The sequence below is a fragment of the Manacus candei genome, unplaced genomic scaffold (genome assembly GCF_025592945.1).
Source record: "Manacus candei isolate 608988 ecotype Guabito, Panama unplaced genomic scaffold, ASM2559294v1 h1tg000002l, whole genome shotgun sequence".
Classification (NCBI taxonomy): Eukaryota; Metazoa; Chordata; class Aves; order Passeriformes; family Pipridae; genus Manacus; species Manacus candei.
In genome coordinates this window covers 15,148,607-15,160,113 of record NW_026138050.1, presented here as the reverse complement: position 1 = coordinate 15,160,113, position 11,507 = coordinate 15,148,607, and the positions used below count along the sequence as shown (strand labels likewise).

The following is an 11,507-nucleotide window of genomic DNA, read 5'->3' as shown; positions in this document are numbered from 1 at the left end:
CGCTGCCGCCGCCATGATGGGTGTGGGCTGCCCTTACCCCCCCCCCCTCGTGGGCGGGCTCCCCCCGAGCCCACCCGTGTGTCCTGGCACACAGGGCTGCAGGGAGGGCCACGGTGCCCCTGCAGCACTCCAGCTGCTGCCCCAGCCCCACTGTGGCCCCTCACCCCTCCTGGCGGAGTCTGTGGTGCCCACCCAGCCACTCCCTCACACCCCACTGGGGGCCCTGAGGGGGTTAGAGGGGCGTCCCCGCAGGCCAGGCTGGGGTGGGGACCCCACGGCCCCATGGTGACAGGGGGTCCCAGGGGCTTGGGCAGCCCCCGAGATCCCCCCAGTTGTGCAGTGTGGCACATTAGGGGGTTTTGGGGGACCCCACTGCCACCACCGCGGCTTTCGGGGCGGGAGCCGGACCCCCGGAGCGGGTTGGCCCGTTCCCGGGGAGGGGATGCCCAGAATAGCTCCGCTATCCGATTCCCGCCGGAGGGGCCTCGTTCCCCCTAGGGGCTGACATTTGAGCCCGGCAGCGGCACAGACTGTCTGGACTTCCCGGAATCTCCCGGCACCACCGTGGCCCCCCGGGACGAGCAGGGGATGGCGGGCGGGAGGCGCCGTGGGGGCGGTGGGCGGCGGGGGGGACCCCAGCAGCACAGGGGGACCCCCCAGCCAGCCCCGCCGCCCGCACCCCTCTGCCCTGCAGCCCCCACGGCCCAGCCAGCAGGCACTGCCCCCAAAGCCGGCCGCCCCAAGAAGGTCGTGGAGGAGCGGGCGGCGAGGGCTCCGGACGTGGACTCGCTGGGCTTCCAGGCCATGGACCGCAACGTGCCGGGGCTGTCCCACGTCATCCTAAAGAAGCTCAACATGGAGAGCTACGAGGACTACAAGTGAGTGAGCACTCATGGTGCATGTTCCCCACCTCACCCCGGCCAGGCCATCCCATGTGTCCCCCCACAGTTGGCGTGTCTCTCCTGGCTCATCCCATATGTGGGCTCTGATGGGCTCCTGGGTGCACCCCTCCAGGGATCCCAGCTCCCCATCCCCACCCAGGCCAGGATGCTCCTGGCTGGAGATAAAAATCCTGGCAGGCTTGGAGGCAGGACATCAGCCCCACTGTGGTTGCAGTGGGCTGGATCCTGCTCACCCCCCAACATGTGCAGGTCTGCCATGGACGGGAGGAAGAGCGGCAATGATTTCGGCATCCGGACTTACTTTGACATGTTCCAGAAGATGGAGGACACCTTCAAGTTTTGTGCTGAATGCAAGAAGCTCCCTGATGCCCTCCCTGACCCCAAAAGCCTCCGACGTTGCAAGAGGTATGGAAGGGATGGTCTGATGGCACAGGGATGGATCCATCCCTCACTTCCAGCCCAGTGGCTGGAGTGCAGTGAGGGGTGTCTGGCCCCAGCGCCCACCTTCAACCTGAGGGCACCCCCAAAGCAGTGACGCAGCCCTGGGAGGGGGTGAGCCAGGCTCAGCAGGACAGATCCTGCCCCCTTCCCCATGGCTGGGCTTGCTGCCTGTCTGCCCAGGTGCCAAAACGTGTACTACTGTGGCGTGGCATGCCAGCGTGCCAACTGGCCGCTACACAAGAAGTTCTGCAAGAAGCTGAAGCTGGTGGCCCTGGATCGGTTGGTGGAGTGGCTCGTCTTCACAGGTTGGACACATCCCCCCAGCCTGCCTGACCCCCATCCCGGGCTGCACAGGTCCCATGGTGGGATGCAGGGTCCCTCCCCCAGCCCCTCTCCTCTAGCACTCCTACAGCACAGGTGGGATGGGCAGCCTGAGCTGTGGGACCACCACTGCGCCCTCCAGCCTTCTCCCTACCTCCAGGAGACATCCCCTTCCCCACGGAGACCTGGACAAAACCCGCCCGGGATGTGAAGGGCTGGGAGGACTGGTTCTCCATGCAGGAGCAGCTGGAGGAGAAGCTGGGTGCCATCGTGGCCGGGCGGTACATGACCCTGCTCTGGGCTAACGCTGGGAAGCCCCGGCCGGAGGACGGGGAGCTGCGCCAGTCCATCCGGCGCCTGGTCACCGACTTCCACTCACGGCCGCTCACCATCGGCCTGGGGCTGCGGCTTTTCGGCATCGACCCCCTTGCCAAGCCCCTAACCGTGCATGTGGTGGGGGCCTCCCACGTGGAGACCCTCAATACCCGGCCGACGGACTACGACGAGCTGACACGGATGTTTCCGGGGCACCAGGGCGTGGAGATGGTGATGGTGGGTGTGGACGTGGTGGACGGACCCATCATGAGGCCACCCCTGGCCACGCCAGCGCCCCGGGGAAGGGTCTATCTCAGCAGCTACAAGGGGCTCTACCACGACTTCTGGGAAAGCCACGTGGAGACCAAGCTGGCTGCCCGTCCTGACCTGGTGGTGGGATTTCACCCAGGTGAGTGCCTGTGCTGTGAAGAGGCTGGACCCTCACACCTGGGAGCAGGACATCCCCACAGGGCACAGGGTAGAGACTTGGGAACCACCCTGAGCACCCTGAAGCACCTGGGGCTGAGCCTGCAGGTAGCATGGGACATGCCCAGGGCTTTGCAGCGAGGTACAGTGGGCAGCTGCAGTGATCCCCTGGGATGTGGCTGCCTCGTCCCCCACCAGGCACTCATTGTCCTGCCTGTGTCACCCACCTGCTGGTCAGAGGGGTCCCTGCCAGTGCTTGGTGCTGTGCTCAGCACAGGACCCAGAGTTTGGAGTGCCCCCTGTGCTGGTGGGGAGCCAGACCTCACCTTGCTGAGGGTTTCCAAACATTATCACCAGTACCACCATGTGCCCTGGGGTCCCTAGCATGGAGTGGGTGCAGTTGGAGATGGCTTTCCCCAGCTCCACACATCTGTCTCCCCATGTTCCCAGATGCCTCCCATGTCCCCAGTGTCCCACCATGTCCCCACCTGGCAGATGGACTCAAGGATCTCCATGTACCTCTCCTCCACCTGCCTCAGCTCCTGGAGGCAGCGCAGCCTCGAGTTCACCTCTGCCTTCTGTGGGGACGGGGGGACACAGCTGGCCAGGGTGGGATGGAAGGGGGGTGGAGCTCTCACTGCTGTGACCCCACAGGTTTCCATGCCTGCCCAGACCTGCTGGCGGGGTGGCTGCCCACCCTGCTGCTGCTGCGGGACTATGGCCTGCCCGTGCTCTTCACTGTGTACAGGTGAGTGCAGCCCCACAGCCCCACGGCCCCTGAACCGGCACAGCTGCCCACTGACAGGCCTGTCCTCCACTCTCCCACAGCGAGCAGGAGCTGAAGGCCTCCCTGCAGATCCTCGTGGAGCTCGAGACACACATCGTGGGCTATGCCAGCAACCCCTTTGCCTCCCTGCGGCCCGAGCAGGTCTACTCCAGCCCCAACAAGGCGCCCGTCTACTGCAGCTCCCACTACATTGCCCTGCTGGGAGCAGAGGCCTCTGCTGTGCCAGGGGCCGAGGGGCTGGAGGATGATGATGATGGCTGGCAGGGAGGGGAGCCCAGTGCTGCTGCTGTGGGTGGGGGCACCACCCCAGTGCTGGGCTGATCCCGCACAGTCAGCGCCGTCCTACCTGCCCTGCCCAGCTGCCCCCCAGCCCTCGCTGCCCCATCCCAGGACCTCATCTCCCCATCCCAGGATCAGCGATCCAGCCATCCCTCACTGCACACATCCAGTCCTGGGGGAACGCAGCACCCTGGCACAGGCATGGCACCCCTCCACAGCACCAAATAAACCCCTGCCAGCAACCGGCCGCCGTGTCTCAAGCTTTATTTCCAAAAAGGCTGTTGTTTTCCCAAACAAAACGAGGGGCTGAGCCCACCCCAGCCCCCTCCCAGGCAGCCACAGCCTCTGGAGGGACAGTGAAGGGGACCCCGACTGTGGGACCAGCCGTGCACGGGGCTGTGCAGCCCCCAGGGTCCCGCGGGGAGCCCCAGCCCAGCGCCCTGTCACCTGTCACTGTCACCTGCACTGTGCTCTTGCATTGGTGCCTACCCTGCAGGGCACTGCTCCAGCCTGGCACTTCCTACCAGCCTGGCCACGGCCGGTGGGCACCAGTTGGCACCTCCCCACTGCTCTCCAGCCTCGATGGCCCCTGCAGACACCAGGGTGGGTGGGGCTGAAGGAACCAGCTCCTGCAGCACTGCCTGACACTGCCAGGGACCCACACGGGCCTGGTGTCCTCTCCTGGTGCAGCCAGCGGGTGTGGCACGGCAGCAGTGGCACTGACCTGCCTGGGCACCCGCAGTGGCTCAGGGAGGCCAGCACCCCCCCGGGGCTCCCAGCGCCCCGACGGCGGGTCCCTCCCTGGGGTCGGTGCCTGTCGGAGGGGCCGTGGTGGGCGGCGGAGCTGGCCCAGTCCAGCCCGGTGTGGCACTGCCAGCATCACTCGGCGCCAGTGCGCTCCCGCAGCGCAGGCAGTGTCAGGGTCTCTGGCGCCGACTTCTTCCGCGGGCGAGTCTTGGGGGGAGCGAGGAACTCGGGGGCCTCGTCGCTGAGGGGGGTGGAGGGGGCGCTGGCAGGGGCCGAGTGCGTGGCCGTCGGCTGCCCCACCTCGCTGACCGAGATGGCAGGTGCCACCAGGCCGATGAGCTCGTTGGTGGCCTCCTGTGTCTCCTGCTCGTAGCGCCGCACGTCCTCCATCGTCATCCCTGCTGAGCACAGCCGGGCTTGGGGCCGCTCGGCACGGCCGCGTCCTGCACCCCCTCATCCCGGGGCAGCCTGCGCCCTGCACCTCGGCTCCCCGCCGAGCTGGGGGACGGCAAGGGGACGGGCTGGGGACAAGGGCACAGGCAGGGAAGGGGAAGCCGGACAGCGCAGCCAGCCGCCCGCTCCGGCACCAGCCCAGCCAGCAGCGGGGAAGGGATGGACAGGCAGCGCAGGCAGGGGACACGTGGGGAGGGCAGCCAGGAGGGGGGACCCTCTGCCGCGGGGTGCAGGGGGGGCACAAGCTCCCCTGCCTGCACCTGCCCGCAGGCAGCGTGGCGGGGTCTGGAGTGTCCGGCCCTGGCAGGCAGCGGGAGTTAGGGGTGCTGGCTCCCCAGCTTTTGGTTTGTGGCCACTTGCATCTGAGTCTCGAAGGCCCGGACCTCTTCCAGGGACATGTCTGGAAGGCAGAGAGCCACTCACCAGGACGGCCCTGCTTCCCGCCGGCACCCACCACCGGCTGTCACCAAACCCGGGGCTCCCATCCCTGTGTCTGTGCTTGGCAGTGCCTGCAGTGAGTGTCCTGCCAGACAGGGAGGGGTGCAGGCAGTGCAGGCAGCAGGCTGGGACCCCTCTCCCTGTTCCCCCCAGGTGTGCAGCAGAGCAGGCAGCATGCAGGGGGCAGGCAGGGGTGAGGGCAAGGGGAGTGGAACAGAGCAGGCAGAGCAGGCAGAGCAAGCAGTGCAGGCAGCAGGGGAGCTGGAGGAAGAGTGGGAGCTGCCAATGGGGTTAGTGGCATCAGCAGTTAGACCTGCAGCCCCCTCCCAGCACGGGGACCGTGTGCCCCCCTCCCCATCAGCACCAGGGTGACCCCACAGACTCACCGCACCACTCGTCCACCCAGGCGAACGCCTGCCGGTGCCCGATCAGCAGGATGTCCCGGATCACCTGCACCGCACCAGGGGGGTCAGCACCCTGTCACTGCCCCCACAACATCCACCCAGCCCAGCTTGGATGCCCCTCACCTTGTGCACAAACTGCTCCACCCGCGTCTGCAGCCCCCACACCTCGAACTTGACGCTCACCAGTTTGTAGGAGCACATGATGGGCTTGGTGTGCTGGCGCCAGCCCTCCCGCAGCGGCCCCCGGCCCGTCTTGGCTGAGCTGAAGAATCGGGGGTCCTGGGGGGATCAGGCAGATCAGGGCCATTAGCCCCCCCAGGACAGAGGGGTGGCCCCAGGGAGCCCCCTCGTCCCCGACCCTGGTACCTCCAGGCTGCGGTAGTAGCGCTCAGGGATCTCGTCGAAGGCAATGTCCAGGAAAGAGACCTCGTGGTCGCCCAGGATTTTGTCACTGTGGAAGATCTGGGAAGGGGAGGGAAGGTGAGTGACATGGACCACATGGCCTCTGTGATGAGTTTGCCAGGGCTCAGCTGTGGTGCACACTCACGTTCTCACTGTCCCCGCAGTTGTCCTCGTACTTGGTCTCGATGTAGATGGAGAATTTGGGCAGGAAGGAGCACTGCAGGGAGTGGCTGTCAGCTGGTCCCCAAGGGATGCCTGTTCTGAAGGACACCCACTCCCAGGGACACCTACCCAAGGGATGCCCATCCCCAAGTACATCTATCCTGAGGGACACCCATCCAAAGGACACCCTGCCCCAAGGGGCATCCAGATCAAGGGACACCCAGCCCAAGGGACACCCGCCTCCAAGGATGCCCATCCTCAAGGGATGCCCATCCCCGAGGACATGCACCCCAGGAACACCCAATCCTAAGTGACACCCACCCCAAGGGATCTCCAGACCCAGGGACACCCATCCCCAAAGACACTCACCTCAAGGGACACCCACCTCAGGGACACCCGGCCCCAAGGGACTCCCACCCCCAGGGGACACTAAGCCCCAAGAGATGCCCAGTCCCAAGGACACCCAATCCTAAGGGACACCCATCCTCAAGGGACGACCCACCCCAAGGGGGATGCCCACCCCAGTGCCCCGTCCCCAGCCATGCCAGGTGCTGGGGAAGGGGTCAGGTCCCCCCGTGCCACCTCCTTACCGTGTACTCTGCAGGGACACCGTGGCACATCAGCATTGTGGGGTGGCATGACAGGGTGGCACCATGGGGGAGAGGGGGAGCAGTGAGACCAGGGGCAGAGGCCATGGCCAGGCTCCTGGCAGCCCATGGCCCCTGCCAGGGAGGGACAGGGTTCCTGGCAGTGCCCACCCCCATGCCCTTCCCGGGGCTCACCGGTGATGGTGTAGGGGTAGTAGTTCCAGGCCTTCTCAGTGATGTAGAAGATTCGTGGGGTCACTGCCCGTGCCCAGCTCGGCAGTTTGCTGCAGGGGACCATGGGGAGAGGACCCCCTCAGGGCAGGACATGGCTGGTGCCACCCAGCCCCGCACCACCAAACACAGCCTGGCTCTGGGACCCCCATCCCCTCCCCAGGACTCACCTCCACCTCAGATCCTCTCCATGCAACCTCACCTCCACCCCAGGATTCCCTCACCTGCACCCCATCACTGCCCAGGAACACCTGCCACCTCCCCAGGACCCCCATCTGTACCCCAGGATCACCACCTGCACCTCAGGGCACTCCCAGTGATCCCTGCCGTCTCCCCAGGACCCTCATCTCTACCCCAGGCCCCCAGGGACCCTCACCTGCACCCTAGGACCTCATGTGCACCCCCAAACCCTTCCCAGAGACCCCCATTACCTCCTCGGGACCCCCACTCTGCCCTAGCTCCCCCCCATGCACCTTCACCTCCCCCCAGGATCCCCCTAGGGATGCTCACCTGTACCCCATCACCCCAGGGACAGCCCCCACCTCCTCTGGACCCACATCTGCACCTCAGGACACTTTCATCTCCCACAGACTGTCACCACCACCCCAGCACCCCCCCTCAGAGACCCCTTGTCACTTCCCCAGCACCATCACCTCCACCCAGGGCCCCCTCAGGGATCGATGCCAACTCCCCAGGACCCTCAATCTCCATCCCAAGACTCTCATCTCCTCCCCAGTGCCCCCATCCTCTCCCCAAAACCACCTCCCTCTCCCCAGCCCCTTGTCCCCACCCCAAGAGACCCCCACCTCTCTTCCTGGACTGTCACTCCTTCCCCAGGACCCCTCCACCTCCTCAGGGCCAGGAGCCCAGGGTGGTCCCAGCACCCTGGGCAGGAGCAGGCCCCCAGAGGAGCCAGGAGGTGAGTTTTGATTAATTTTCAGGCGTTATAAGTACCTGCCCCGATAGGGGAATCGTGAATGAGGCAGCTAAAAATAACCTGTCTCACACCAGTGGCTCCCTGTCAGGAGCAGCCACTGGGGGGGACATGAGGACAGCAGTGCCACGGGCACCTGGGGCTGTGTCAGGGGACATGGGGACACCTCCAGGGCCTGGGCATTGCTGAGCCCCTCACCCAGGCACCTACTGGTACCTGAGATGGGTGACTAGCAGAGAGGGGTGGATGTCCTGAGATGGGTACGCCCCAGAAGAAGGGTGCAGCCCACCAGAGAAGGGGTGCACCCCAAGGAAGATGGGTGCACTGTAGGAGATAGCTCCCAGGAAGTTGGATGCACTGCTATGAAGATGGGTGCACCCTGGTCAATAACCCCCAAGGAAAAGTGCAGCCCCTGAAGGTGGTATATACCTGGGAGATGGGTACAGCCCAGGTGACAAGTGCAGCCCCCCAAGAGAAGTGCACCCCAGGAGATGGGTGCACCCTGGGATTTGGTGCACCCCCCAAAGTTGGGTGCAGGTCTCAAAGATGGGTGCATTCTAGGACTTGGGGGCACCCCTGGGAGATGATGGCAGCACCCCTGGGAGACATGTGCAGCCACATTGCAGGCTGTCCAGGACTCAGAAAGGATGTTCTCCAGGAATTTTGCAGGGAAGATTGGCTCCCTGCTCACAGTGCCCACCCAGCACCCCTCAGCAGAGCTGCTGGCTCACCTGGAGAGGTGGACACGCTTCTCAGTGAACTGGCCGGGGCCGTGGACGGGGTCCTCGTGGGGCTCGTTCTTCACCACCTCCACGCCCTCGCCCTTCTCGCTCTCCTGGTGGCTGTGCTTGCTGATGGTGTAGAGCTGCCCCACACGGTACTGCAACCACAGTGCCCGGCCTCAGTGCCAGCGGCCCCGCTGACCACCCGGCACAGCCCCACTGCCCAGAGGGGAAACTGAGGCGTGGAGCAAGAGGTGGCAGAGCCTGAGCCCTGCAGGGGACAGGGGGTTCCTGGGGCACCCTCTTTGACCCCCATGTCCCTGGGCTGCTTCAGCACCTGTGTCCTGCTCTCCCAGCTCAGCAAACCACCTGGGAGCCAGGGAAAACTGTATCTATATGATATACGTGGGTATGGATATCTCATCTATATAATGATATGTGTGTTTGGTGATGCAGCCGCGCGATAAGGGTTTGATTGTTCCACTGAAGATCCCATCCATCACCCCAACGCCAGCACGATCTTATCACCCCTCTCTGCCTAAATTAAAACCTTCCCCACATGCCAACAGCAAAACAGTGTCCAGGGAGGGTTGGTACTGTCCAGGGTGGGCACTGCTGCAGCTCCCTGCCCCCCAAATGTCCCTGTCAGCTCCAGATGCTCACGAGAGACCTTTGGCCAGGGATGGTCCAGCTGTCCACACTGTTTGCTGATGGGATTCGGGCTCCCTGCTGAAGCAGGGATTGAGCTTGTGCTCCCTGTTGGAGCAGTTGCAGTGCCATGGGTATCCAAAACCCCAGTACCCTCTGCCTGTTGACTCATCCCGTGGTCCTGGCACTGCCCAGGTGCTGCTGTTGGGCTCTGTGCCCCCACGTCACTGTGCCCAGGGATGGGATGTTCCCCCTGCCTGCACCCCAAATTACAGCTCAGCCCTCGCATGGAACCTCCTGAGCCCGGTATTACCAAAGCACACACCGGTCCCTGCCACGAGCTGTGCCACGGGATAACAAAGGGGGTCACTTTGTCCCTCTCAGGGCAGGAACCTGATCCCCTGGCGCTGCATTCCTGTGGGTACAGGACCACCACCCACAGCCCCCTCCATACTGACACTCACGAGACACCCCTGTTCCTGCCAGCCCCGCTTACCTCCTCGGTGGTGAGCGGCATGCAGATGCGGTACTCCTTGATGAGCATGGTGACACGGGCACGGCGGGCACGGCGGGGGTCAGGCGGAGGCGCCGGCGGGGGCACAGCTCATGCTGGAGGGACGGGGGGACGCGGTGACCGGGAGCGCGGGGGACGCGCCGCTGCCTCCCACGCTCCCATCCCATCACCCCACGCTCGAAGCAGCCGCCCCGCTCCCGGTGACTTCACGAGCCGTTGCCATGGCAGTAGCGTGAGGTCACCCGTGCGAGGAGCAGCCTGGGTCTGCCCAGCCGGGGACACCCCGGTACCCCAAAACCCTCCCGCCGTTAACCCTTGCCCTGCCTGGCAGACGCCAGTGCCTTGGAGCACACGTGTCCCCCCAAAATACCGTGCCATCCCTTCGGGGTGCCACGTCCCCACCCGACTGCAGTGGGCAGCACAGCGAGAGGGTCGCAGGGACACGGGGATGGGGTCAGACCTGCCCGATGCTCCTGGGGACCCCTCTCTGGGCACCCACAGTCTACCGTGAAGCCCTGAAGAGCTGCTCTCGGGGAGCACTCCTGGTCACCCTGGTGCCGGACATCCCTTCTCTGGGCAGGAGTTGAATCCCCTTCCCGAGGCTGTCCCCCAACACCTGTCCTGGCCAGCACCCGTCACAGCTAGCACCCACCGCGGGGCTGGGGATGCTCAGGGTGAGTAACGGGGCAGCCCAGGGGGTTCCTGGCCCTGGCCCCCAGTTCCACAGGACAGGGAGGGGACGTAAGTCACCCTGAAAGTCACCCTGAATGGGGTATCAGGCCTTGGAGGGGGCAGGGGTCTTGTCTGCGGGCAGCTTGTCCAGTTGGGGACACAGAGAGATCCCTGGGGGGACAGGGGCAGAGGGGGACACTAAGCCATCCTTGGGGGCACTGGGGAACACGGGAGTGTTCCTGGGGCTACAGAGGCATTTGGGGTCACAGGGGCATCCCTAGGGGACACAGGGACACCTTGCTAACAGGGTTAGTGGCAGATTGAGGGAAGCCGAAAGCCTCGCCGGGGGGTCCCGGTACCGGAGGCAGAGGCAGCCCCGGCATGAGGGAAGGGACACGCCGAGGGCCCACCGGAGCACGGCGTCCCGCGACCCATCCCGGTACCGGGGCAGCTCAGACCGGCCCGAGGGGCTGGGGCCGCCCACGGTGGGGGGAAAAGTGGGAGCCCCCCAGGCCGGGCTCCGCCGCCCCTTCCCCACCGCTCCCCCCGGCCGCCTCCCCCGCGGGGCCGGGGTCCCGCCGCCCCCGCCGCCCGCACTCACCGGCCCGCGGCGGTGCCCGCTCCCCGCCGTGCCCCGGCCGTCCCGGGCCGTGCGCAGGAACGAGCCGCCCCCCGCACCGCCCCCCGCGCCGCGGCACACCGACCCCTAGGGGGAGGAATGCACCGCACCGGCACCGCACTGGCACCGGCACTGCACCGGCACTGCACTGGCACCGGCACCGGCACCGCACCGGCACTGCACTGGCACCGGCACTGCACTGGCACCGGCACCGCACCGGCACCGGCACTGCACTGGCACCGGCAGCGCACTGGCACCGCACTGGCACCGGCAACACACCGGCACCGGCATGGCATCGCACCGGCGTTGCGCCGGCAGTGGCAGTGCACCGGCGCTGTGACCGGCACAGCACTGCACCGCACCACGCTGGCACCGGCACTGCACCGCACTGACAGCAGCACCAGCACTGGCACTGCACTGGCAATGGCACCACACCGGCACCGCGGCCCCATGGCACGGCACCGAGAGGCCCTCTGGCACGGCATGGCACAGCACCGGGGCTC

General features: G+C 65.9%; 2 protein-coding genes across 2 annotated transcripts; one reads left to right on the top strand and one right to left on the bottom strand.

The window, feature by feature from the left end:
• Positions 1-32: 32 nt before the first annotated feature.
• Positions 33-3,716, top strand: MSS51 (MSS51 mitochondrial translational activator). Its single transcript, XM_051781094.1, has 6 exons — positions 33-878; positions 1,152-1,307; positions 1,524-1,648; positions 1,825-2,388; positions 3,060-3,153; positions 3,234-3,716. Exons 1-6 carry the CDS (start codon positions 589-591, stop codon positions 3,511-3,513), a joined length of 1,509 nt encoding a protein of 502 aa, XP_051637054.1. The 5' UTR covers positions 33-588; the 3' UTR covers positions 3,514-3,716.
• Positions 3,717-3,718: 2 nt separating this feature from the next.
• On the bottom strand, positions 3,719-11,065 carry LOC127468592 (cytoplasmic phosphatidylinositol transfer protein 1-like). The gene is made up of 10 exons (XM_051781914.1): positions 10,987-11,065; positions 9,696-9,808; positions 8,561-8,709; positions 6,860-6,948; positions 6,668-6,675; positions 6,061-6,132; positions 5,880-5,975; positions 5,637-5,792; positions 5,496-5,559; positions 3,719-4,616 (listed from the first exon to the last, which is right to left on the bottom strand). The coding sequence occupies exons 2-10, from the start codon at positions 9,741-9,743 to the stop codon at positions 4,351-4,353; spliced, it is 948 nt and encodes a 315-aa protein (XP_051637874.1). The 5' UTR covers positions 9,744-9,808; positions 10,987-11,065; the 3' UTR covers positions 3,719-4,350.
• Positions 11,066-11,507: the final 442 nt, after the last annotated feature.

What these genes read in the sequence shown, in the direction of transcription:
- MSS51 (XM_051781094.1), top strand. Translation starts at nt 589, where the DNA reads ATGGCGGGCGGGAGGCGCCGTGGGGGCGGTGGGCGGCGGGGGGGACCC. An exon ending in GAGAGCTACGAGGACTACAA is followed by an intron (nt 879 to 1,151) that starts GTGAGTGAGCAC and finishes CAACATGTGCAG; the next exon opens with GTCTGCCATGGACGGGAGGA. An exon ending in GGAGTGGCTCGTCTTCACAG is followed by an intron (nt 1,649 to 1,824) that starts GTTGGACACATC and finishes CCCTACCTCCAG; the next exon opens with GAGACATCCCCTTCCCCACG.
- LOC127468592 (XM_051781914.1), bottom strand. Translation starts at nt 9,743, where the DNA reads ATGCTCATCAAGGAGTACCGCATCTGCATGCCGCTCACCACCGAGGAG. An exon ending in AAGCGTGTCCACCTCTCCAG is followed by an intron (nt 6,949 to 8,560) that starts GTGAGCCAGCAG and finishes GGTCCCCTGCAG; the next exon opens with CAAACTGCCGAGCTGGGCAC. An exon ending in GCTACTACCGCAGCCTGGAG is followed by an intron (nt 5,793 to 5,879) that starts GTACCAGGGTCG and finishes TGATCCCCCCAG; the next exon opens with GACCCCCGATTCTTCAGCTC.